Source organism: Phoca vitulina, unplaced genomic scaffold, assembly GCF_004348235.1.
Source record: "Phoca vitulina isolate PV1807 unplaced genomic scaffold, GSC_HSeal_1.0 scaffold25, whole genome shotgun sequence".
NCBI lineage: Eukaryota > Metazoa > Chordata > Mammalia > Carnivora > Phocidae > Phoca > Phoca vitulina.
This window is the reverse complement of record NW_022589728.1, coordinates 43,824,226-43,851,572: the sequence shown is the minus strand read 5'-3', so window position 1 is coordinate 43,851,572 and position 27,347 is coordinate 43,824,226. Positions and strand designations below refer to the sequence as shown.

At 40.6% G+C, this 27,347-nt stretch overlaps 1 protein-coding gene across 1 annotated transcript in view; it reads right to left on the bottom strand.

Annotated features, from left to right (window-relative positions):
• LAPTM4B (lysosomal protein transmembrane 4 beta) overlaps nt 1-27,347 on the bottom strand; it is a 75,448-nt gene that overhangs the window by 20,784 nt on the left and 27,317 nt on the right. The window contains exons 2-6 of the mRNA XM_032421609.1: nt 26,875-26,986; nt 8,517-8,590; nt 8,046-8,168; nt 5,134-5,232; nt 678-773 (exon numbers count right to left, since the gene is read on the bottom strand). Of these exons, the coding sequence (XP_032277500.1) occupies nt 678-773; nt 5,134-5,232; nt 8,046-8,168; nt 8,517-8,590; nt 26,875-26,986 (504 nt within the window). The remainder of the gene's footprint in view (nt 1-677; nt 774-5,133; nt 5,233-8,045; nt 8,169-8,516; nt 8,591-26,874; nt 26,987-27,347) is intronic.

Sequence of the window (27,347 nt, the reverse complement as noted above, 5' to 3'; positions counted from 1 at the left end):
TGATTAACATAACAATAAAAAATTAAAAAAAAAAAACCCACAGCAACCTCTGCCATTCTCATTTCTCTAGCTCTACAATCACATTTCTAGGTTTCAATTCACGTGTCAAGGGAGATAGCAGTCATACTAAGCAGAACTGATATCTAGAGTTTTACACCATGGTTTAAAATATGGGGAAGGTATATATATTATCCATCTGCAATATTTTATTTTATTTTTTTATTTTTATTTTTTTTAAAGATTTTATTTATTTATTTGACAGAGAGAGACACAGCCAGAGAGGGAACACAAGCAGGGGCAGTGGGAGAGGGAGAAGCAGGCTTCCCACTGAGCAGGGAGCCCGATGCGGGGCTCGATCCCAGGACCCTGGGACTATGACCTGAGCCGAAGGCGGACGCTTAACGACTGAGCCACCCAGGCGCCCCTGCAATATTTTTAAAAATTTTTTAAAATAAGTCAGAATTTATTTAAATCTATTTAAATAAATGAGCTATCTAGATTTTAATATCCTACAAGGAAAATAAAACACATTTCATTCAACTATGAATCTTTTGATAATGAAGCAGCTCATAAGTCTGTTTCAACAATGGTAAAAACATGGCAAACACTAGAAACATCTAGAAGCCGTCATATAGTAGATGCGTGGAGATTTCCACTTTACATGACTCCACACCTACCGTAGTGTCATTGCTGGTAACGTAAACCAGGACATCAGAGGAGTTCCTGCCATTGATGTATCGGTAGCAGTTCCAGACACAGCTAATCAAGTAACCCTGTAAGTAAATAGTGATTATTAGGCCTTTCACTTCCAAACTTCAGACAATTTTAAGTCCCTCCCCCCCACCACAGAGAAAACCTTATTACAGAACTTTTATTTACTAACTTGTAAGTGCACACAGTAACTCTACTAAATCAAGAAGTCTTTACAATTACAAATGCTGGGTATAGTAACTTTCTGGGAAAGGGTGCTGCTGTAGCTTATTCTATCACAACCCCCGCTCCCAGAAGGTAGGTGGTGGTGGAGGGGACAGGGGAGAGCAGGAGAATCTCTGAGAAAAGGTAGTTGGAAGGAGCAATCGCCACAAACGTCTGCTGCCCTCAGTGTCACAGATCGATCCATGTATTAACCCATTTCTCATCACATTTTAACTCTCTGTCTTGGGGATTTTTATTCTACATGATTACATATGATTAAACAAATCATATTCAAGTTAATTTTTTCAAAAACATTCACAGCATATAAATTTGCTTCGTGGTCAATAAAATTCACTAAAACATCTCCATCTTCATAATGAAATATCCAAAAAGGTCATTACAATTAATGTCCAGAATAAAGCCATGCCAGGGGTAAAGCAGGAGTTCGGGGGAGACGTGCAGACTGAGAAGCTTGCACTTCCACTCCGATCACCTGGGACTGGATTAGAAGCAGAGGACTACAAAATCCCTTTCCAGCTTTACAATGTTTTGATCAAAAAATGAAAAGATGTGGAGAAATTGGAACCCTCGTACGCTGCAGGTGGGAATGTGAAATGACGCAGCCGCTTTGAACAACAGTCTGGTGGTTCCTCAAAAGGTTAAAGAGTGACCATATGACCCAGCAGTTCCACTCCTCGGTATATGCCCAAGAGAAATGAAAACACGTGTCCACACAAACTCTTGTACACGAATGTTCACAGCAGAGTCATTCCTAATAGCCAGAGAGTGGAAGCAACCCAAATGCTCACCAACTGATGATTAGGTAGACAAAATGCGGTACAGTCATGCAGTGGAATATCATTCAGCCATAAAAAGGAAAGAAATCCTGATACATGCTACCACATGGATGAACCCTGAAAATATGCTAAGTCAAAGGAAGTCAGTCACAGGGGGCCGCGTACTGTATAATTCTATTTATATGAAATGTCCCGAGCAGGCTAATCTATAGAGACAGAAAGTAGATTAGTAGTTGCCAGGGGTCAGGGATCTGGGGGTTATGAAGGTGAGGATGAATGGCAAGTGATAAAAATGTCCTAAAGTTACATTGTTTAACCACAGAGCTGGGTTCACACAACTCTGTTAATATACTAAAAACCATTGAATTGTACCCTTTAAGCGGGTGAATTTTATGATATGTGAATTATATCGCAACAAAGTTGTTTTATAACGAAGACATCTAAGGACAAAAGGAGTGCTTGCCAACATTTCTTGGAAGACTGAGGTAAAATATTCCGTCGTATACTCAGAATGCTGTCTTAAGCTGCATTCATACTTGACGGTGATTATTTCTTACACTTATATGTTCTGTGATGATGTGAAGATGAAAATGTATAATGCTACTTTATGAAATATTTCTGGACGGCAATAATCTGAAACCAGGTATCCACAATGAGAGAGAGAGAGATAGGAAGGGCGTATTTCTTAAACAATGCACACAATATTTTCATTTTATTCAAATCTTCAGTTTACTCAATAATGCCATCGTTTCTTTAGTGAGAAAACAAAAGCCTTAGACTTTTTGAGAATTCTAATACAAATGAAAAAGAATGTTTGGACATATTCATTATGTGTTCTGTAAGAAGACTATACTCATGCATTATTTTAGCAGTGAGCAGTAGCTACTCTTTGAGGCCGGGTGAGACCTCTGCAAGGACACGTCTACAACGTGAAGGTTAAACAGCAGAGGGGAAGCACCTGGGGGCGGGGGCTTCACAAGCCCAGGCAGCATTCTCAAGGGCCCCCGGCAGCACCCCAGCATTTGCTTACTGAACACTGCAAAGGGGGAAAAAAACCTCTGGCCTATTGTCTCTAAAAACCCAATAACTTACTTCAATGACCTTATTTCTCTCTTAACATTTCTGTCATTCAATTTCAAGAGAATTAAATATTTAGTATGTTTCCCAAATAAATGTGCAGTGGCAAATCGTATCCATCATCAATTTGCAGAGCGAGGGGTAAGCATTGCTCCCTTTGTGGTCTTGGGACAGACTGAAATGGACACATGTCCTGGTTTGGGCTCCTTGGGAACCCATGTGATGATAAACTTTATTAAACAGTGAATTTAGGTCGTGAGAGCCACTAATCAGGTAAACTGATATATGAAGTCACAACATGTAGACTCATATTTATTTAAATGAATAATCACTGAGTCTCCATGTGCAAGGCATCAGCTTAATGCTAGGAGGATGATAAAACTGAAGGCACAGTCTACATTCTCAAGGAAATGCAGTCTAGTTAGTAAATAGATATGTAAGTAATGAAATACTAAGACAAGGACACATTTCCCACAGGCTGGAGATAGATTTGTATCATGTCTTTCATTAGATCATTATGATAATTAAGTGTTTTGCAATTTATAAAAGCACCAAAGGGCAGAGACTGTTCTTATTCACAACTAAACCTAAGTAACCTAGAATAGGGCCTGGCACATGGGAGACCCTTAATAAATATTTACTGAAAAAAATGAATGGATGATACATCTTCCCATCCATTAGTACACTTAAACCTCACAGTCACCCACAGAATGTTTTCTTAACCATTATTGCTGGTTATTAAATGAAGAAACCAAAGCTCTTGCCACATAGACCGAAATAGCAGTGAGAGAAGCTACATCTGACTCAACATCTCAAGGTAAAGCATTTCTAATACAAAGGAAAATGCCTACAAAGTTAAAATGCCTTCAAGAGCACTAGGAGGTTCTAGCTTCTGAGCTCCTGGTAATGGCAGAAAGTAGCTTGGTCAGACTAACCTTCCTATAGGTAAAAATGATAAAATCTGGAATAAGATACACACACGATTTGAAAGCATGGGGGAGGAACCAAAACAGGCAGAAATTAAAGAAGAGCCTGCCTTTGAAAGACAGATTTCCAGGAGTAGGGGTTTGAGAGTTTGCAACCTTTTGCCAGGTTAGGCAAGGGACAATATTCAGGGCTGATGGTGCAGCCAGAAGGTTGGGGTGGGAAGAGTGGAACTGTAGAGGCGGGGAGCCTTGACATCCGTGTATAAAATCTGCTCAAATCTCGAGCACTAAACAAGATACGCAATATCAACATATTCAGTTCAAACGACTCCCAATGGATTTTTTTTTTTTTAAAGATTTTATTTATTTATTTGACAGATCGTGAGAGCAGGAACACAAGCAGGGGGAGTGGGAGAGGGAGAAGCAGGCTTCCCACTGAGCAGGGAGCCCGATGCGGGGTTCGATCCCAGGACCCCGGGATCATGACCTGAGCCAAAGGCAGACACTTAACGACTGAGTTACCCAGGCACCCAGATCATTTTCCCTTTACTCCTCTTCATCATATTACTTGCTTGAAAAGACTATTCTCTCTAAATGCAGCTTCTTCAAGCTTATCGAGGCTTGATTATTTAAAAATGGGTAATTTTATGCCAAAATAAAGAAATGAAAAGATGAAATGATGTTAAGAATTAAAAGTTCAAAGTCTAGTAATGATTTAGAAATTTTCTACTTCCTAGTAGCACACAAGCACAAAGTATAGTGATGTTTTTATCATCAGGTTTGCAAAGATGAAAAAGAAGAGGCAGCACTCAATTGTTGAGGGGGTGGCAAACGGTGCTCACGGAGTGTCAGTCACCTAATTTGGGGGGAGACCAATCTGACATCCTATCAAAAGCCCTCCAATTACGCATAGCCTCTAATTTTAGGAAATGCGTCTTGAAGAAATAAATACATAAGTACATGAAAGATGTAGTAAAAAAACGTTGTAGCACCATTAAGTGAAAAAGGAGAAACTGTCTTAATGTCCAGCAATAAGTTATTTATTAAATATTAGTAAATTCATATACTAGATTGTTAGAGAACACGGTTCAGAATATATTAACATTTTAAAAACAAATTACAGAAGACTGTGCACACAGACACTGTAATGGTACTGCAGTATATAACTTACTACCCAATGTATAACGTTAGTGTATTCCCCTCCAAATGGATTTTGGAATAACCCTTGGTTGGCCTGTGAAAGTGTGGTACTGTTTCCCTCTCATACAGATAAGAGAAGAAACAGAAGTGTTAGGAAATCAAAAAGCAGTTCAGAAATCTAAAGCAAGGTAAAGAACTGACACAAGTTTGCTTACTTCCTTAGCATTCGTGAATACATTGAACAATATTTAGGCCATAAGTAAAATCTGCATGCTTACCTTAAAAGTCAAGATAATGCTGATAAACAGAAGAATAATAAGGACCAAACAGGTAGGATTCACGGACATGATATCATCTCTGTAGGGAAAATTAGGAGGCTGCAAATAAAAAGTGCCTCGTTAGCAAATTTCATTAATCATTCCAGACTAGATTCCTTAGGCATTAACCAGATGTGCTTATTAAAAAGCAATTAGTTAAAGCAGATAGTTATTATTTAAGACCACTACAAACTTTCTAGCCCACCTCTAATGAAAAAATGACAAATGGTGTGTGGAGAAAGGTCAGTGTGCTCGTAACTCAGGCAATGACTCGTGAAAAGAAAAATCAGAGGAAGATTCGTGAGGCCTGAAAATGTAACTTTGCCCTCCTTATTGTACAAAAAGTTAGAAGTCAGTAGTTCTCTATCCACCTGTGACATTGAGATTCTCTGCAAATGGTGGACCACTCTAAAGGGCTTGCACAGGGCAAGGAGGAAAAACCTATTAAAATACTGTCTTATTTATACAAAGCATTTTTGCTGATGTTACTTCTCCTCAAGGAACAGAATCTTTTACACTAGTAGGTATTTATAGCATTAAAAAAAAAAAAAGATCAAGTCCTACCATCTGGCCATATTGATTAACTACCAGATCAAAGGAAACCTTTTTAAGGAGGATCACAACCAGCTCCTACAATTGGGACTGCCCGCACAGCACTTTGGAAGCCCTCCACCTCCCTGGCCTGGGGCAGGATGCATGGACGGAAGCCCTGGCGGCCACGTCCCCCTTATCTCTTCCTCATCATCCAATACCATGGGTTTGGATTCCACATTAGCAGTATTCTGAGACACAACAAAGAGGTTCCAAATGTTAAAGGAGAATATAAAGAAACTCTTCCCCATGGTGAACATCACCCAGTGGTTTTCAGTCTCCTTTCCACTTGGGGCAAAAAACCCAAGAAATAAAATCTGAGTCATTCTTTGTGATCAGCTCACGAGACTGGTTCCTCCCCTTAGAGGCTGGAAGGGTTTGTATATGCTAATCTTATAGGTAAGAATAAAACAACTTGGTGTCAATTTGTAAGACCGACACGAAATCATACTGTTTATAAAAAAAAGGATTAAAGTGGAAGTACGTGACTCCTTCCACAAAGGTCTTCACACTCCTTCCCCCAGAAAAGTGAACACGGCTTCTACATCAAGAGCTATAAAACACACGACCCCACATGAACAGAACAGGCATTCGAGTGAAGTGGGTGCCGTCCCTCCAGACTCCTGGACAGCAGCTTGTCAGCGGGGCCTCGCCGTCTACGGAGCTTTACCGTTGTCCTTAGGCACCGTGATCATCCGTGGGCCTCACCCCTTCAGCTCAGACTGATCTCTGAGTAGAACATACTGAAGACATTCACTTGGATGATTTGGTTTGTAATTACAAATAAAAGTAGTTGGTGATTTTTTTTTTTTTGCTGATACTATGCTTACTGTCGGCATCACCAACATTATCATTTTACCACTGGTGGCTCTACAGCAAATGAGAACGAAGTGACTGAGCAGTGTGGGGTACGGCAGAAAGTCGACGTAGTATTCTGAGTGTTCTAAAGGCTGGCCTGCATGTTACATGCTTTCTGCTTCTTCTAAGTCTCTGCAATACACGCGATGGAGCAAACAACACAATCTTCAGGGGGTCACAGGGCTGCCACAGGGCTTGTCTTAGCGTCTCCTTACTCAGCACCACCCTTTCCTGGCCCCTCACGTGACGGGCTACGGGGAGGTCATGTTTCCTCCACACTGCCAAGGTTGATTGGAGGAGCCCGGCACTGGGTCATCATTACAGAATAAAAAGACAAGCCCTTAAAGACAGAGGTAATTCTACAAACTGCTCGTCGCATAGAAACCCTCTCATGCAGAAACACTCAAGCTCTACCATGGGAGAGAATATATACGATTAGCACATGGGAAATACACATTTTTTCTTGACACTATAGGCTACCAAAACATGCTCCTGTTTTCTAAAGCAAAGAGAAGCTGTTACTAACAGCTTAAGAATGACAACCATAATGGGGATAACTGAACACTTTTAAGGAGCAAAAAACACTAGAGGCTTCTCGGTCTGCTTTTCTAGGTCTGCTGAGTACTGGATATGTGATTTGGGCATGCCAGCCATAAGATCACAAACTCCTGCTGCCACATTTCCTTCCCTCCCTCCCCCCACCCCTCCATCTCCCTCTTTTCCACTGAACTTCTTGGCCTCCGCTGTCACATCAAATCTCCAGCCTTGAATCTCCCGTCCCAGAAAAACCCTGCTCCTTCCCCAAGCTCAAACAATGCAAACCTCCAAAGAGTGAACATTCTCTCCCTTTAAAACATGCTAAGATTTTGAAGAAATTAAATGTTAAGGCACACTCACAATTTTAAAAATAAAGGTGAAAAATGTAAAGGCGCACAAGTATTACACCCTCCACCAGCTTCTGAATATCCAGTTATCCACATTCGCTCAGATGGTCACAAAGAACATTTAACAGAAAATGAGTCCCAAAAAGGTGCTTGACGAAGAAAGGGGTTCTATGGTCAAATAAGTTCGGGAACCAGTGTATAGTACATTTCCATTTCTCCCGTACAAGAGCAGAGGCAAAAAAAAAAATGATCCTTTGCTGATAACTGAGCAAACTACATTTTACAAAAATAAGAATTAGTAACTAGCTTATAATTTACATAGGTGAATCTAATACAGTCATCGCAACCCCCCATTTATCAACCTCAGGAGGTTATGTTGTCCCAAAAAGCATTCTAAGAAACCAAAAATCTTAAAGATGACACTCAGAAATCTCTAATCAGTAACTCTGATCCAAGTGGAAAAAGCCACAAATTCGTGTGTGTGCGTGTGTATGTCGAGACTAGATCCTGAAGGGAACAGTGATGGGGAAGGCCACATACCAGCTGTCGTATGTATTCCTGAATGGAGTTTGGATAAACAAGCACAGTGACGGCAACCAAGGTGTTGAGGGCGAAATCAAAGATCTGGTAACAGAAGAACGGGATGATCCAGGCAGCGCGTTGCTAAATATGAGAGAAAACATGATGTTAATGTGTTCAGTATCATCTTACTTTTTTCCCAACTCAGACAAATCCTTTCTTCATCTGAAGGGAAGTGGAGGACAAGACATTCGATAAGCCAGGTCATGACAACTGGTAAACCACACAGAGGTGGTCAACCAACAAGCCTCCGTGAGCATTCCTGAGACTACAGCACTGGCTTTCCACAGAACATTAATATGAGATTTAAACTTCCAAAGGCTCTTATAGGAACTGAGAATCATCACTTCTTCCTTCTCACAAGCAGCTGCCCAGGTTACAAGTGTAAGGGACCAAGGAGAGGGCCCAGCCCCCTATTTCAAAGCCGCTTACCTTATAAGCTCCGTAAGTGGCCATGGCGCATATCAGGATCATGAGAAGAGAAATTGCAATCGCAATGCACATGTCTGACAAAGGGTTAGGAAAGAAAGAACATCAGTAGTAGATCCACTGTTTTCACAATTTTTGTCTCTCCTCAAAGGCATTTTATTTATAAACCAATTATAAGTGAGAACTTTATATTAAGTAAAACACCCAGAGCTCTTCTGGAATTTGAGAAAATAACAGCTAATGGATATAAAATGTCCAAAAGAAGTTCTCCCTAAATCATAGAAGTGTCTATAGATAACACACTGACTTGCACATAAGTTTATTTTGAAAATGGGAAAGAGATATTGGCTACAGATATTAAAAAAAAGTTTGGTCTTCTGGTCCACTGAATTAGATATATAATAAATTAGGTAGTTTCGAAATATGAGTGTCTCACTTGTATTTTATAAACTCATGTGTGTCTTGTGCCCCTATTAAAACCCTCCACTGGGGTACCAGGGTAGCTCAGTCAGTTAAGTGTCTGCCTTCGGCTCAGGTCATGATCCCAGGGTCCTGGGATCAAGTCCCGTGTCTGGCTCCCAGCTCTGCAGGTAGTCTGCTTCTCCCTCTCCCCTCCTCCCACTCATTCTCTGAGTCTTTCTGTCAAGTAAATAAATAAAATCTTAAAAAAAAGTAAAAATAAAACTCTCCACTGGTTCCCATCTCATTTAAAATAAAATATCAATTTCTTATCATAGCCTTTACGTCTGTGTTTCTTCTAGAGCATGTCTACCTCTCCAATCTCATCTCACAACTCTCTCACTTCCTACAACCCAGCCACACCACTCGGTTCCCTAAGTACAACGAGAACATCCCATCATGGGGCCTTGCATTTGCAGTTCCCACTGACTAGAGGCAACATCACTCACCTTTTCACATGAGTAGCTCTGCCTTTTTAATTTTTTTAAAGATTCTATTTATTTGAGGGGGAAAGAGAGTACACACACAAGTGGGTTGGGGGGGAGGGGGCAGAGAGGGAGCCTGACCCGGGGCTCGATCCCAGGACCCTGAGATCATGACTGGAGCCAAGGCAAACGCTCAAGCTCAACCGACTGAGCCACCCAGGCACCCCTAGCTCTGCCTTTTTAATCATTCAGGCCTCAGCTCAGACATCAGCAGCTCCAACCGCTCTTCCCTGAGTATTCTAGGTAAGGCAGGACTTCCAGTTCCTCCCACGTCAGCGTCCTATTTTCTTTACAGCACATATCACTACTATCTTACTTACATCTGTTGCGTATCGTCTGTCTCCCTGTGCTAGAGGAAGCTTTCTGAGGGAAAGAACTCTCTATATCTTGTTTACTCCTACAACCCAACGTATAGAAGGGGACAGATGCCCCCACTGTAGCCACTAACAACAGGGAGGCACTGAGCACTTGCAGTGGGCTCAATCTGAATTGAGATGTGCTGTAAGATTAAAACATACTCCAGATTCAAGGACCCGGTACACACACACAAAAATGTAAAATATCTCATTAATAATTTTTATGCTGATTACATGCTAAAATATTTTGGATATACTGAGCTAACTAAGGTAACTCTTGTGTCTACCTTTTTTAAATGTGGCTTCTAGGAAATTTTATTTTTATTTTTATTTTTTTTTAAAGATTTTATTTATTTATTTGACAGAGAGAGCGAGAGAGCACAAGCAGGGGGATCAGGAGAAGGAGAGGGAGAAGCAGCCTCCCCAATGAGCAGGGAGCCCGATGCAGGACTTGATCCCAGGACCCTGGGATCATGACCTGAGCCGAAGGCAGACACTTAACCATCTGAGCCACCCAGGCACCCCTAGGAAATTTTAAATTACACATGTGCTTGCACTCTATTTCTATTGAAGAGTTCTGGTCTAGAACAATGCCTATATCACAGTAGGGACGAAATGAACATTTATTCAAGAAGTCATGTTACTCTATCTTTAGAGATTCAGATTAGTGCATATGCCTGGGGTTCCAGTGTGGGGTGCTCATAGCTAAGAGAGCACAAAAACCCACACAGTAAAGGATCTGTACGATGCTGACAGCATCCGAGGCACTTCACACACACCTCATTTAGCACTCCTAACTCTGAGACAGACCGTGTTCCCACTGAGCAGACTGCAAAACTCAGCTCGGAGGTTATGTGACTTGCTGAGACAGTACTTGCATCAAAAGGCTGAAGTGTGACTAATCCTCGCTCTGGGGATTTCAGATCTCAGGCTCTTCCTGCTAAGACTCCGCAGCTTCTGCTTCAGCTTTGACTACTGACCCATGACCCAGCCTGGCCTGTCACTTCCTACAGGTATTTCTCCAAAGGAAAACATTCCACTTCTAGAACCATCCTCTCTGTATCCTCAGCTTTAGAGATGAGAGGACATTTTAAGCAGGAAGGCTACATAAAACGCAGATATATCAACAAAGACCATTTGCCATCTAAAGAAAAAAACAACACAAAGGTTCCTGAGATTAATCTACAGATTTAGTGCAATGAATTCATAATGATGCTGGTGACTATTATTAAAGGAGTGAAAATTTGATTCTCAAAAAAGAAAAAAAGATCACTTGGAGGGTGATTAGTACTAGTCAATACTTAAAAGATCATGATTTCTGGGGCATCTGGGTGGCTCAGAAGCATCTGCCTTTGGCTCAGGTCATGATCTCAGGGTCCTGGGATCGAGGAGTCTGCTTCTCCCTCTCCCTCTGCCCCTTTCCCTCTCTCATGTTCTCTCTCTGGCTTGCTCTCTCTCTCTCAAGTAAATAAAATCTTTTAAAAAAAAGATCATGATTTCTTTCAGGATATATGCATATTTTGTTGTTTTAATCCCTTTCAGAGGGATAATTTTAATGCTACATTAACTTACCTTTTACTCCTTGTGAGGGAAAAGATACCTACAAGGAAAGTTCATGTATGCCTTATAGCATTCTTGCAGGATCAGTGTGGGGGGGATAAACTTGAATGCATTTTCCATGCAAAACAAAGGCCAAGAGACTGACCTAAAGCCTCTCTGTAGGGAGGCACATATGTAAATACACATGGATGCATTCTAGTGCCTTCATTTGCATATGAAGCAATGAGGGTTATCAGATTCTTCGTTCCTACAGAAAGCTATAACCACAGTGGGATGTCCATCGTCTGCTTTTATTTTCCCCATTTATACATGTGCTTTCTTTCCTCAGTGAACTGGGCACTGTGTTATTTCATTTAATCCTTATAACAACCCTAAGAGATAAGTACTATTATCACCCCCATTTTAGATACGAAAAAGATGATTCAGAGAAGGCAAGTAACTTGCCCAAGGCTGCCCAGCTAGTAAGTGGTGGATGGGATATTCTTCCCAAGCAGTCTAACCCCCGAGTCAATACTCTCAGCCAGTATGCTACCCAGCTGGGAAGGAGGTAGATCACAGGCAGTGATGCAGGTCAAAGTGCGGGGAAAACCACACAGCCACCCTAAAAGGAGCTGGACATCAGTATGTACTTGCTATGAGCAAAACCTATTCAAACTTACAGTAATCTCTGAAACCTGCACTCAGGCAAAAGTTTATTATTTTCTTGTCTACTGAGATGGTTTCCAAATTCTGTACAAGCATATTTTATAATGAGAAAAAAATTAATTTAATGGAAGCCAGCCCATTTATAGGGTATCTTTTACTTCACAGATCTTAAAAGAGACAGACAGGTAGACAGACAAACTCAAAGCTGTATTCAAAAATTTTAACATAACCTATGAAAATTAGTATAACCTATATATCCTATTCTGAAGTAAAAAGAAACTCCAGAACCAAATCTCACATAATCATAAACAATGTTTAAATGTACATCTTTCTCAAAGAAGAGAAATTTATTTATTTTTAAAAAGATTTTTATTTATTTATTTATTTGACAGAGAGAGCACAAGCAAGGGGAGCTGCAGAAGGAGAGGGAGAAGCGGGACTTCTCAGCAGGGAACCTGAGGCGGGACTTGATCCCAGGACCCTGAGATCATGACCTGAGCCGAAGTCAGATGCTTAGCCGACTGAGCCACCCAGGTGCCCCATCAAAGAAGAGAAATTTAAAAGGCACAAATAAAAGTCATAAAATATCCTATTACCATTCATAATGACATACTACTTACCATTAAAAAAATGTTACTTTGAGATGAGGAAATTTTCAAAATTCTGTTCATACAAATGATTATACCAACCACACTGACCAGACTGAATATATGACAAGCATGTGAAATAGCTGAGGTAGAATCAAAGTGTAAACTGAATAAAAACACAGAGCAGATAAGATAAAAGCAGGCTTCATAAGCCTTCTCTCCTAGCAAACAAGAGCACGTGTTGATTCTTCTGAAATAATGTGTAGTACACCACGGTGAGCATGAGTTACTCTGAGGGATTAAAATTTATTCCTGTTACTTATTTTTATTTTATTTATTTTTTAGGTAGGTTCCACACCAGCATGGAGCCCAACACGGGGCTTGAACTCACGACCCTGAAATCAAGACCTGAGCTGAGATCAAGAGCTGGACGTTTAACTGACTGAGCCACCCAGGAGCCCCTAAAATTCATTCCTTTCAATTTGTCATGGGTAAATGAGGAAATGATTCTAACGACAATGTACGGATTTCTACAATCAGTAATAGTACCGTTCAGTGACAGGGACATCACATCCTTTACTTATTCTTGGTACAGTAGCTCCCCATAGCAATCTAGTCCGAGCTCACCGTCCTCACACTGTTCCCTAAATTAAATTCCTGCTTTAATAATGCAGTTCTAATTTGAAAAGGATCCTAAGAAAAGCTATACCACAGGCCACAAAAGGCTAATTAGACAATGTTTTCTGATACTTAGTCAATTAATCAGTGAAACAGAATAGGCATATAAAGGAGTTCTCTGAAATGCCTCTTTCTTCTTCTTCTAATTGTCAATTATTAGTGAGACTGAGTATTTCTTCTTGATTAATCACCCAAATCCCTCATTTCTTTCTCCTGCTCATTTCCCCCTCCCCTTTTTCCTATTTGAGTTGGTTTCTATCTCTTGTAACTGAAAGTGTTCTGCCTAACACAATTTGCAGTAGTTCCTGAATATATTAAGAATATTACCTTTTTGTCTATCATAAGTGCTGCAAATCGTTTTCCCAATTTATTTCTCTTTCAAGATTATCATGCTGATCTTTGATACAAAAAGGTGTATGTTGGCGTGTGTGTATATGTGTGTTTTCCCTTATAATGATTCAAATCATTTCTTGCATTGTTGTCTCTTGGCCTTGATGTCACGAAACGCCTTTGTTTAAATACCCTTATTTCTAATTCCACTTTTACTTATAGTTCTTGGATTTGGTTCCTTTCCATAAAACTTGGAGCTAGCTAGATAACTACTTGATTCATGTTCCCATCTCACTTCCTTAGTCAGAAGTCATGTTATGTCTCAAGTTTCTCTCATTTTTGGTCACATTCCTGGCACTGCAGTTTATGAAAACAAATACTATTTGGGGTATATTCTCACCATTAAGTCTAGAGGAGAACCATTTTCGGATGGATTTGCAGCAACACTATGAGCTACTGAAAGCAAAATACAAAGCTCTAAATGCCCACAGGGGCAAACAGAAAACACAGGTTCCAGTCCCTCCTATGGAGTCCCATCTGAGGTTGAAAGCTTGGGGAGGAATAAGCAATAAGGCACTAGTTTTATTCCATTAAAACAGAAGGAAGGTTCTAATATACTTTTTGTATGTGTGTGGCAATTGTTTATTGAAGTAGATTCAGATAGAAGAGTTTTTTGATAACCTGGCTAATTTACAACTTTATTCTTAAACTCAAAATTTATTTCCTGAATACTAAATAGGTATGTAATACGGAATAAACACCATGAGGACATAATCAGGACATAACCTCTGTTCTGATGCTGAGTGTCTACGGGGAAGAGAGGGAGACTTCAAGATGAGACAACTGATGAAGAGCTAAGGGAGGTCAGAGGGGGCAGTATTATTTTCAGAAAAGGGGAATATAGAATATACTGGAGGACGTGGTTATTCGGGCTGGGTTGTTTTCTTGTTTTTTTTTTATTGAGATATAATTCACATACCATAAAATTTACTCTTTAAAACCGTGTACAAGTCACTGAGTTTTGGGTATAATCACGAAGTTGCATAGCCCATCACCACTAATTCCAGAATATTTTCACTCTCCCAAAAAGATCCCCCATACCCTTAGCAGTCACTCCCCATCCCCCCTTCCTCCAGCCCCTGGCAGCTACTCATCTAGCTTCTACCTCTGTAGATCTGCCCATTCCGTACATTTCATATAAATGGAATCATAATATGTGGCCTTTGTGTCTGGTTTCTCTTACTGGGCATAATGTTTGCAAGGGTTACCCATGTTGTCAGGCCCTAAGATTTAAAATAAGCTATAAAAGTTTAGGAAGGATTAGTTAATTCAATAATTTACTTAAACTGTCAAGTTCAGAGAATCTCTCTTAACCCTCTATTCTCTAAGATAAGGAAATTAGCTCTTGCTAGCTATATGCTTACACTGAGAAGTATACTGACATAATTAAGTCTTTCTATAAAAATAGAACAACTGGGGAGCCTGGCTGGCTCAGTCAGTGGAGCATGTGACTCTTGATCTCGGGATTGTGAGATAGAGCCCCACATTGGGTGTAGAGTTTACTTAAAAATAAAATCTTAAAAAAGAAAAAGAAAAAGAAAAACCAACAAACAGCATTTACATTTTTTTTTGGTGCGATTATGTTCACTAGAGAACCAAGATATGTATGTGTCTAGACCACAGGAGCAGGAAATAAAAGAAATTTATTTTGGGGGTGCCTGAGTGGCTCAGTCATTAAGCGTCTGCCTTCGGCTCAGGTATTGATCCCATGATCCTGGGACCGAGCCCCACATCAGGCTCCCTGCTTGGCGGGAAGCCTGCTTCTCCCTCTCCCCCTGCTTGTGTTCCCTCTCTTGCTTGTTCTTCTCTCTGTCAAATAAATAAAATCCTAAAAAAATAAAAATAAAAATAACTTTATTTTTTTATTTTTTTAAGAAATTTAATGAAAAACATGAATGATCTATAGATTTAATGCAATCCCTATTAAACTACAAAATTTTTCACAGACCTAGAAAAACCAATCTTAAAATTTGTATGGAACCATAAAAGGCCCCAAATGGCCAAAGCAATCTTGAAAAAGAAAAACAAAGCTGGAGGCATCACAATTCCAGACTTCAAATTATACTACATAGCTGCAGTAATCAAAAGACAACCATAGACACATAGACAACCATAGACACATAGATCAACAGAACAGAATAGAAAACCTAGAAATAAACCCACAATTATATGGTCAATTAATCTTCAACAAAGCAGAAAAGAATATCCAATGGGAAGAAGACAGTCTCTTCAACAAATGGTATTGGGAAAACTGGACAGCTACATGCAAAAGAATGACACTGGACCACTTTCTCACATCATACACAAAAATAAACTCAAAACGGATCAGGAGCTAAATGTGAGACCTAAAACCATAAAAATCCTTGAAGAGAGCACAGACAGTAACTTCTCTGTCATCGGCTATAGCAACATTTTTCTAGATGCATCTCCTGAGGCAAGGGAAACAAAAGGAAAAATAAACTACTGGGACTACATCAAAATAAAAAAGCTTCTGAACGGGGAAGGAAACAACAACAAAACTAAAAGGCAACGTATGGAATGGGAGAAGATATTTGTAAATCACGTATCTGATAAAGAATTAGTATCTAAATTATATAAGGAACTTATCAAACTAAACATCCAAAAAACAAATAATCCAATTAAAAAATGGGCAGCAGGCATAAACAGACACTTCTCCAAAGAAGACATCCAGATGGCCAACAGACACATAAAAAGATGCTCAACATCACTCACCATCAGGGAAAGGTAAATCAAAACCACAATGAGATATCACCTCACACCTGTCAGAATAGCTAAAATCAACAACATAAGGACCAACAAGTGTTGGTGAGGATGTGGTGAAAAAGGAACCCTCGTGCACTGTTGGTGGGAATGCAAACTGGTGCAGCCACTGTGGAAGACAGTATGAAGGTTCTTCAAAAAGTTAAAAACAGAGCTACCCTGGTCTGGTAATGGCACTACTGGGTATTTACCCCAAAAGTACAAAAATGAATTCAAAGGGATATACACACCCCTACGTTTACTGCAGCATTACCTACAATATCCAAATTATAGAAGCAGCCCAAGTGTCCATCAACTGATGAATGGCTAAAAAAGATGTGGTATATATATACAATGGAATATTACTGAATGAAAAAGAATACTATCTTGCCGTTTGCAATAACATGGATGGAGGCAGAAAGTATAATGCTAAACGAAATAAGTCAGTTACAGAAAGACAAATACCATATGATTTCACTCATATGTGGAAGTTAAGAAACAAAACAAATGAGCAAAGGAAAACAGAGAGAGAGAGACAAACCAAGAAACAGACTCTTAACTATAGAGAACAAACTGATGGTTCACAGAGGGGAAGAGGGTGAGGGGATGGGTTAAATAAGTGATGGGGGTTAAGGAGGACACTTGTAATGAGCACTGGCTGTTGTATGGAGGTGTTAAAACACTATATTGTACCCCTGAAACTAATATAACACTGTATGTTAAGTATTGGAATTAAAATTTTAAAAAAACTAATAAAAAAACCATGTATGATCTATATATATAGGAAAAATTTTGGAAACATTACTGATGGACACTGAAGAAGAGCTGTATTAACTGGAAAGTTATAGTTGTAATCAGACATTTTATTTTATTTTTTTTATTATTATGTTATGTTAATCACCATACATTACATCATTAGTTTTTGATGTAGTGTTCCATGATTCATTGTTTGCGTATAACACCCAGTGCTCCATGCAGAACGTGCCCTCTTTAATACCCATCACCAGGCTCACCCATCCTCCCACCCCCCTCCCCTCTAGAACCCTCAGTTTGTTTTTCAGAGTCCATGGTCTCTCATGGTTAATCTCCCCCTCCGATTTCCCCCCCTTCATTCTTCCCCTCCTGCTATCTTCTTCTTCTTCCTCTTTTTTTTTTAACATATAATGTATTATTTGTTTCAGAGGTACAGACCTGTGATTCAACAGTCTTGCACAATTCACAGCGCTCACCATAGCACATACCCTCCCCAATATCAGACATTTTATTTTATTTTTTAATTTACTTACTTATGTTTTTAGAGGGCATGCAAGCAGGGGAAGGGGTGGGGCAAAGGGAGAGGGAGAGAGAAAATCTTAAGCAGGCTCCACGTCCAGTGTGGAGCCCAACACAGGGCTGAATCTCACGACCATGAGATCATGACCTGAGCTAAAATCAAGAGTCAGACGCTTAACCAACTGAGCCACCCAGGTGCCCCTGTAATCAGATATTTTAAAAATGTTACATATCTCTGTAAATTCACTAAACTCACTGACTTGTACATTTTAAAATGGGTAAATTTGTGATATATAAATTATACCTCAAAAATGATATTTTTTAAAAAAGGTATAACTAGACAGAACTAGACAAAATACCACATGTAAGGTATCACTTCTCCCTAGGTTAATCAATAAGTTTAACATTTGTAATTAACAAATATGCAACAGGACTGCCTGAGAACTGGACAAGTTGATGCTAAAGCATAGAAGAAAAACAAATAAGCAAGAATAGTTAGAAGATTTCTGAAAAAGAAGGACCAGGACAGGCTCACCATACACTACAGCATGTTTGCAGTGGGGAATTGGTACTGAGCATTTATTCCCACCCTTCTAGTGTGTCTGCCTATTCTGCAGAGGCTAGAAAGCTAAAAATCTGAATTTTCCAGACTCCCTTGCAGCTGGGTGCTGGAAGCAGAAAAGGTCTCCCCAGATAGATGGGAGACACACAACGACAATTCTCTCCTCCAACCAAACACCTTGGGCTCTGCGCGTGGCTCATCTAGTCTAGTTTCAGCAATAATCCTGCTGAGTCAGCTCACTGAAAACCCCTCTCCTTGATATCTGATCATCCTGATATCTGATCAAATTCGTCATCCCCCAGCCTCTATAACTTGCCAGTCTGGTTTGCCTTCTGCAAGAATCCTGTTGAGCTGTCAAGCAAAAACCTCTCCAGCCTTGATGTTTCCTCTAATTTTCTATCCACTGACCCCCACCTGCTCCGTGGCTACACCACTCCACTAGTACTTGTTGAAGAGGGAGTTGAGCTTGACCTCTTTCCCCTACTGCAAAACACCACTTGAGTAAAGTTTTCCTTACCATCTTTAACAAGTGTCTGAATAACTTTCTCATCAACACAATAAAACTGAAAAAGCAAGTCTCAAAAGGAGGCATACTATGTGAATCTACTCTATAAGAAAGTTCAGCATGAAAATTAAACAGATCAATTAGTGATACAAATGTATGTGTACGTCTATAAAGAACAGCAAAGGGATGGTCAACAGTTCAGCAAATGGCTCTCTCTCAGATCAGAGGAAAGAATATGCAATCAGGAAGGGACATATAGGACTCTTTCGCAAGTAAGGTAAAATTCAACTTCTTAAAATGAGTGGTGGGTACACAAGTACTTGTACCATACCATTATTTGGTATTCTGTAAATACTGTTTTATACCAGTATACCAGGTGGCTCAGTCGGTTAAGTGTCTGCCTTGGGCTCAGGTCATGATCCCAGGGTCCTGGGATCGAGCCCCTGGGATCGAGCCTGCTTCTCCCTCTCCCTCTGACCCTCCCCCCTTCTCATGCTCTCTCTCTCTCTCAAATGAATAAGTTAAAAAAATACTGTTTTATACCTATTCACTATTAATAGAGATAATTTGGTAAAAAATGAAAAACTCCAAATTATTACTAATGAAAAAAGCAAGGCGGATATTCATTGTACATGAAACCTTTCTGAAAGGTTTGAATTTTTTCAGAATAAAGATTTGGAGAAAAAACAAGATCCTCACACTAAATCCATGCTAAACGGTAGATCACATCCTGATTTTAAACACATTAAAATACAAACAGCAACAACAACAAACTTCATCATCAGAGAAGCTGCAGGTGGGAAAAGAACAACACACAAGGAAGAGCACTGGATGCTTGAGCTACTTTACTTGTTCCTGCTCACTCCCTCACCAACTTGGAACCTCAAAGGAATCAAAGGAACCTGTAGGGGGAGAACCTGGGGTGGCTCAGTCGGTTAAGCGCCGGACTCCTCTTGGTTGCCCGACTCCTCTTGGTTTCAGCTCAGGTCATGATCTCAGGGTTGTGAGATCAAGCCCAGCACCAGCAGGGCACCAGCTCCACGAGCTCAGCAGGGAGTCTGCTTCAGGATTCTTTCTCTCCCTCTGCCCCTCCCCTGCTCTCTCTCAAATAAATAAATCTTTTTTTAAAAAAGGAATCTGCAGGTTGAATGAATCTAATTTTATTTTATATTTTTTAAAGATTTTATTTATTTATTTATTTGACAGAGAGAAAGAGAGAGAGCACAAGCAGGGGGAGCTGCCAGCAGAGGCAGAGGGAGAGAAGCAGGCTCCCCGCTGAGCAGGGAGCCCAATGCAGGGCTCGATCCCAGGACCCCAAGATCATGACCTGAGCAGAAGCGAGACACTTAACTGACTGAGTCACCCAGGCACCCTGGCTTAATGTACCTAATTTTTAAAAACATATTTAGCAAAGTTCTTTATTCCTGTAGGCAAAGTGGGGAAACGCGCACCAAGCAAATTAGTCTGGTTAACTGGAACACCTAGGTAAGCAGATGAATGATTTTATGAGATGTCTTCCATTTGCCTTTCACCATCCAGTTCTCTGGCCCAGGAGGCAGACCTGAATGGGCTATCAACAGCCTCCCTTGCCCTCTGGAGTCCAGCCAATGAGGAGTCCAGACATGAGATCAGAGGGAAGGAGAGGTTGCCTTGGGTTGGCTGTGGCCCTAGACCAGAGGTCACTGGTCCTAATGAAGAGGTTAACCCTGTATGAGTCTCTCATCCCCAGCTCCAGTAACCACAGCCTCCCACCCCTCCTTCAGGTCTAGGGATAGTCATTGCTAGCCTTGATTAGTCATGTCACTTCATTATCCTTAGTGGTCTTCTTACATCTACATCTTTGTAAAAAAAAAAAAAAATCTCTTTGACAATGTTCACTAAATTATCTTTTTTAAAAAAATAAGCAAGATGTCATTAATGTGTAGAATATGCAACCTTTTGAGCCATGTGATTTAAAAGATAAATACAGAGATGGGAGGATGGGAAGGTGGATGGATGAAAATAAAGGGCCAGGATGGTTCCTTTGGCTCCACTTCCCTGCTGCTGCAGATGTATGTCTATTTCCTCAAGACTGCGGGGATTTTCACGCACAGTGGACAAGCTGTGCAGACTGACTGCCAGGCTTGCATGGGGGCATGTGAATAGACAGCAGGCAGGCAACCTGGGGCCCTTTCCAAATGACAGAGCACGGAGAGCTCTACTCTGTGCTGCCAAGAGCCATATGGAAAGCTCTAGCCAGTCATTCTTTTTTTTTTCTATTTCTTAGATTTTAATTATTAATTCGTTAATTAATTTGAGAGAGAGAGCAGTGCTCGCTTCGGCAGCACATATACTAAAATTGAGAGAGAGAGCGCACGGGGGTGGGGGTAGGGACAGAGGGAGAGAGAGAATCCCAAGCAGGCTGCACGCCCAGTGGGGAGGCCAACTCGAGGCTCAATCTCATGACCCCGAGATCATGACCTGAGCCAAAACCAAGAGTCAGACGCTCAACCAACTGAGCCACCCAGGCTCCCCATTGTTAGATTTTTTTTTTTTTTATCAAAACTTTCAAACATACAGAAAAAGTACAGTGAATCACCATCACCCTTTTGCTTGTACTGTTTCATCTCTGATCACTCCATTTCTGTCCATTCTACCACTGGTGGAAATCTGGACTGTTTCCAATTTTTGGCTATTATGAATAAAGCTCCTTTGACCATTTTTATACCTGGCTTATGACGGACACAAGCATTCATTTCTGCAAGGTCCATATCTAGGAGTGGAACTGCAGGGTCATAGGGCAGATGTATACTTAGCTTTAGTTTTCCCAAAGTGGTTGTAGGATTTACACTCCCAGCGCAGTCTGGGAGTTCCAGTCATTCCACAGCCTTATCAGCAGGTGGTATTATCAGCTCGGTTAAGGTTGGCCATTTTGGAGCGGTGCAGTGATTCGCTACTGTGCTTGTAATTTGCATTTTCTTTACAACTAATAACGTGGAGAATATTTTCATATGCTTATTGGTCATATGGATATCTTCTTTTGTGAAGCATGTGTTTTTCTCTCATTGATTTCATCCAGAACCATTTTTTTTTTTTTTTTTTAAAGATTTTATTTATTTGACAGAGAGAGACACAGCGCGAGAGGGAACACAAGCAGGGGGAGTGGGAGGGAGAAGCAGGCTTCCCGCGGAGCAGGGAGCCCGATGTGGGGCTCGATCCCAGGACCCTGGGATCATGACCTGAGCTGAAGGCAGACGCTTAACGACTGAGCCACCCAGGCGCCCATCCAGAACCATTTATTGAAAAGATCATCCTTTCTCCCATAAATGTAGTGGTGTCTTTATCCTAAATTAGGTGGCCATATATGGTTACCATCCATTCTTGATGGTTTTTATGTACATTTCCTTCCTTAGGCCAAGTGTGTCTACTTGGTAGATAAAACTAAGTTTGACTGGAAAGACACATCTGCTGCAAAATTAATCAGAAATTAATTCGAGGGGCGCCTGGGTGGCTCAGTTGGTTAAGCGACTGCCTTCGGCTCAGGTCATGATCCTAGAGTCCCAGGATCGAGTCCCGCATCGGGCTCCCTGCTCAGCGGAGAGCCTGCTTCTCCCTCTGACCCTCCCCCCCTCAGGTACTCTCTCTCTCTCTCTCGCTCTCTCAAATAAATAAATAAATCTTTAAAAAAAAAAAGAAATTAATTCGAATGACCTGTTTGGCACCATGCACAGCACTGATACTTCCTGTCATAATTCTTTGCCAATCCATTAAAATTTCACAAATAAAATGCCACGAAGTCTACTTCTACTCAAAGTAAGTTACAAGTGTATAATACAATATGCCACACATACATGCTTCACAATCATTATCCTTTGGTCCTCTCAGTCAATAGACTGAACTATTTTTTTCATTAACTTTTTATTCTGAAATAATTTTAGATGTATAGGAAAGTTAGAACAGTAGAGAGTTCAAGTATACCCTTCATCCTGCTTCCCCTAATAGTAACCATTTATCATCAAAACCAGGAAATTAACACTTACATAATACTATTAATTAAACTATAAAACTTGTGTGAATCTCACTTGTCTCCCCCTTATTGCCCTTTTTCTGTTCCAGAATCCAATCCAGGATCTCATACTATATTTAGTTGTGTTTCTTTAGTTTCCGCCAATCTATGACAGTTCCTCATTCTTTCCTAGCATAGTCAATTTGGAGGGGGGGAGAGTGTAACATAAAAATATATATTTTTGTATAAATTATAAATATTTTTCCATTATATAAAATATAATAAAAATACAAATGTTAAAGGGCTAGATTTTTTTTAAGAGAAATCCTCATTTTCTTTCTTTATCCCAGTGGATTCTCCCATGTGCCTCATGTTTTTTTAAATTTTTTATTGTTATGTTAATCCCCATACATTACATCATTAGTTTTAGATGTAGTGTTCCATGATTCATCGTTTGTGCATAACACCCAGTGCTCCATGCAGAACGTGCCCTGTTTAATACCCATCACCAGGCTAACCCCTCCTCCCACCCCCTTCCCCTCTAGAACCCTCAGTTTGTTTTTCAGAGTCCATCGTCTCATGTTTCGTCTACCCCTCTGATTTCCCCCCCCTTCATTCTTCCCCTCCTGCTATCTTCTTCTTTCCCATATGCCTCATTTTGATGTAAATAATACATCTTCTTCTACCAGATCATTTTAGGAAAATACCATATGGAAAAGTGAAACGCATTCCTGCTCTGTCCTTCTGGATAAAATCTGCAGATGGCCACCACCATTCCAAAAAGATATCAACTTAAAATTGCTATTTAAAGCAATTGATTGTACCCATTTCAAAGATTATTTAATTCTATCCATATGTGAGTTAAATACAGAAAGGCTTGTCAAACGCAATGAACTTTGACCTACAAATTTGTTTTAAAAAAGGACACGCTCACTGGCTCAGTTAAAAAAAAAAAAAAAGGAGATCAGGGGCACCTGGGTGGCTTAGTGGGTTAAGCATCTGACTCTTGATCTCAACTCAGGTCTTGATTTCAGGGTCGTGAGTTCAAGCCCCACAAAAAGGGGGGGGGGCACCTGGGTGGCTCAGTCAGTTAAGCATCTGCCTTCGGCTCAGGTCATGATCCCAGGGAGTCTCAGCTGGGAGTCTGCTTCTCTCTCTCCCTCTGCCTCTCTCCCCCTGCTCATGCTCTCTCTCTCTCTCAAATAAATAAATAAAACCTTTTTTAAAAAAGGAGATCAAAGCATATGAAAAGGAAATGTAAGCAAAAAGAAGTTAAAAAAAGACTCACTCAAGCGACTATCCACTCCTCTGTACCTTTTTATAACATGTGATTTAAATGACTGATAGACAGTCCTAACCATAATTACAAACTCTTCATTCATTTCTTTCAAATATATGAGATATGAGAGAAACCTCAAATGCACTGGAATTAATATCCAGGACATTAGAGAACAATTACTATTTTAAACTCTTAAGTACCAGCAAGACTTTGAAGTTAGCTAAATTAAGCCTATACTGTCAGAGACTCATTACCCAGCTTAATCTCTGGAATTAGATCAAGGCATATAGTGTTACTATTTGATTCTGAGAGAACTATAGCTGTATTATTTAAAACTTCTTTTTCTAACCTCAGTTACCTTAGAAATGGAATCCCGCTACTGGAAACAGTGAAAGATAATTTGTTTTTAAATGTCAATCAAACATCATATCTATAGCTTACATAATCTTTTAGCTCAGGGGAAGGAAGGCAGAGATATTAATTTAATATTAATGGAACTCATTATCCTTTCTGGAAGAATCCATAAGAGTAACAGGGTTATTCAAAATCGAGAGAAGGAGCGATGTTATAGCAGAAGTCCCGTCTCAGTCTGACAAGGTCCCACACCCCAGGAGAATATACTGTCCTGACTGCTTAGTACATATTACAAAGCTATGGTGGTGGAAGGCGACAGATAGAAAGCATCTCCTGGGGGCGCCTGGGTGGTCAGTAGGTTGGGCATCCAACTCTTGGTTTTGGCTCAGGTCATGATCTCAGGGCCATGAGATTGAGCCCTGCGTCGGGCTCCACGCTCAGCATGGAGTCTGCTTGTTCCTCTCCCTCTGCCCCTCCCCCCACCCGTGCTCTCTCTTTCTCTCTCTAAAATTGATAAATAAATCTTTAATAAAAAAGAAAAGAAAAGAAAAGAAAGCATCTCCTGATTTTCTGTTTACTTCACTACCAGTTGCTCTCAGGCTCCTGTTCTGACCTCTACTGTTGGGGTACCTATAGGGCTCAATCTGGGAGCCCTTTCCTTTTCCCTTCACTATGTCTTTAACATAAATACCATTTCTAGGCTGATGTCCTCAAATTTACATCAGCCCAGACATCTGGGTTCTGGGTTACAGAGTCACATACTCAACCACTTTTTAATCTCTCCACTTTAAGATAGTTCGTGTTTTAGCTGGAACATACCTAAATAAGAATGGTTAGTAAAACAGCAAAATGTACCAAGCACTTACTATGGGCCAGACCCCTTCTAAGCGTTTTTCATGTACTAACTGTTTTAATCACCATGATAATCCCACAAGGCAGATCCTATGATCAGCCCTGCCTCTCAGTGGGGGAACGGAAGGCACACAAAGGTAACTAACTAGCCCCATGTTAACACATTTAATACATGGCATGGTCAGGATTCAAGCTAAGGTCTTCTGCTTCAGAGCCTAGACTCCTAACAACCATGCTGAGTCACTTAAAGCGAAGTCGAACTCCCTCACCCAGGCATGTGTTCATCTCCTGACCCCAGACTCTCTCCCCCCATTGAAGATCGGTCTTTTGTTCAAGCTGGAAAGCAGGGATCATCTTTGATTCCTCCCTTTCCTTCCTCACCCACACTAACGAGGTCTATCAATCCTACCTCCGAAACCCACCCTCTTCCCCATCCTCAGTGCAGCCTGGATCTCAGGGAAGTACCCCCAAACTAGTCTCCAGACTTCTATGCTCACACACCAGTCTCCTAAATGCATCCTCCACTTAGCAACGAAAGGGATCTCCATAAAACACACATCAGTGCATAACCGCTGAATTACTAAAAATCACTGAGCAGCGATTTTCTCACCCTGAGAATAGAACCCACAAGCCTCACGGTCTTCCGAATGGTCCCGGTCTATCCCTAAAACTGCATCTTGAGTCACTGTCTCCTCACCTTACTCATTTTGCCCCAACATTTTTTTAAAATGCATTTACAGTTCTCCAAAGCCAATGACAATTAAATTTGCATGATCTTTTGTTTGGGATTATGCACAACACTGACCCTTTCAGTCAGTGTGGACACCGCACAACTCTAATTATGAAATGTTCAGGTGTCTATGATCTTAGAGCTGGGTGCCTTGCCTCCTTCTGGCGTATCCCACATCCACATTCCTGTGTATGTTTCTACTTATTGGAAAAAGGCCCAAGTCTACCAAATAATGAGCAACAGTTTCTGGAACAGAGAATGATCATCTCCTACAAGAAAGGTAAATACAGAAACATAATAGAAGACACAATGAGGGGCGCCTGGGTGGCTCAGTTGGTTAAGCGACTGCCTTCAGCTCAGGTCATGATCCTGGAGTCCCAGGATTGAGTCCCACATTGGGCTCCTGGCTCAGTAGGGAGTCTGCTTCTCCCTCTGACCCTCGTGCTCTCTCCTTCATTCTCTCTCTCTTAAATAAATAAAATCTTTAAAAAAAAAAAAAAAGAAGAAGAAGAAGACACAATGAGATAGATATGCGTGATCCTTTTGACCTTGCTTCCTGCCATTTACTCCTCATCCTCTCAAAAAGGCCAAAAGGCCCAGGGTAAAAAGACTATGACAAAGCAATAATATAAAAAATGGGAAAGTTAATGTAAGGTGGGAAAAAAAGAAAAAAAGAAAAAGAAAAGAGATCTCATTTAGACTCCTGCATTTAGAACAGAGGCAGAGCACGAGCAACACATAAATATTTGTTGATCTGATTTGTAACGATGGAAACGAAGGGAAGTATCAGTTGAAATGGGCCCATGAATCAATATTTGTAATTTAACAGGAAGACCTGGTAGCAGGATTCCTTGCCCTTGAAAAATACCCAAAGATCTACAGCTGCTATCTGATGTACTTACTGGCATCATCCATGAACTCGAAGTCGCCTCCCAGCTCAGAACTTGAAAAGTGGTACTGGTCTGGGTCGGCCAGGGCGCTCAACAGAATCAGCAGCACCACAGCGTTGATGATCTGCAATAAGAAAGAAAAAAATTTAAGTACCCCCAGGTATGGTCCCTATAATAGGAACTTAAACTGACCATGTGGAATTTAACTTCAACAGAGGCTCCTCCTAATGCCCACAGTGGCCAAACTGTGGAAAGAGCCAAGATGTCCATCAACAGATGAATGGATAAAGAAGATGTGGTATATATATACAATGGAATATTATGCAGCCATCAAAAGGAATGAGATCTTGCCATTTGCAACAACGTGGATGGAACTGGAGGGTATTATGCTGAGCGAAATAAGTCAAACAGAGAAAGACATGTATCATATGACCTCATTGATATGAGGAATTCTTAATCTCAGGAAACAAACTGAGGGTTGCTTG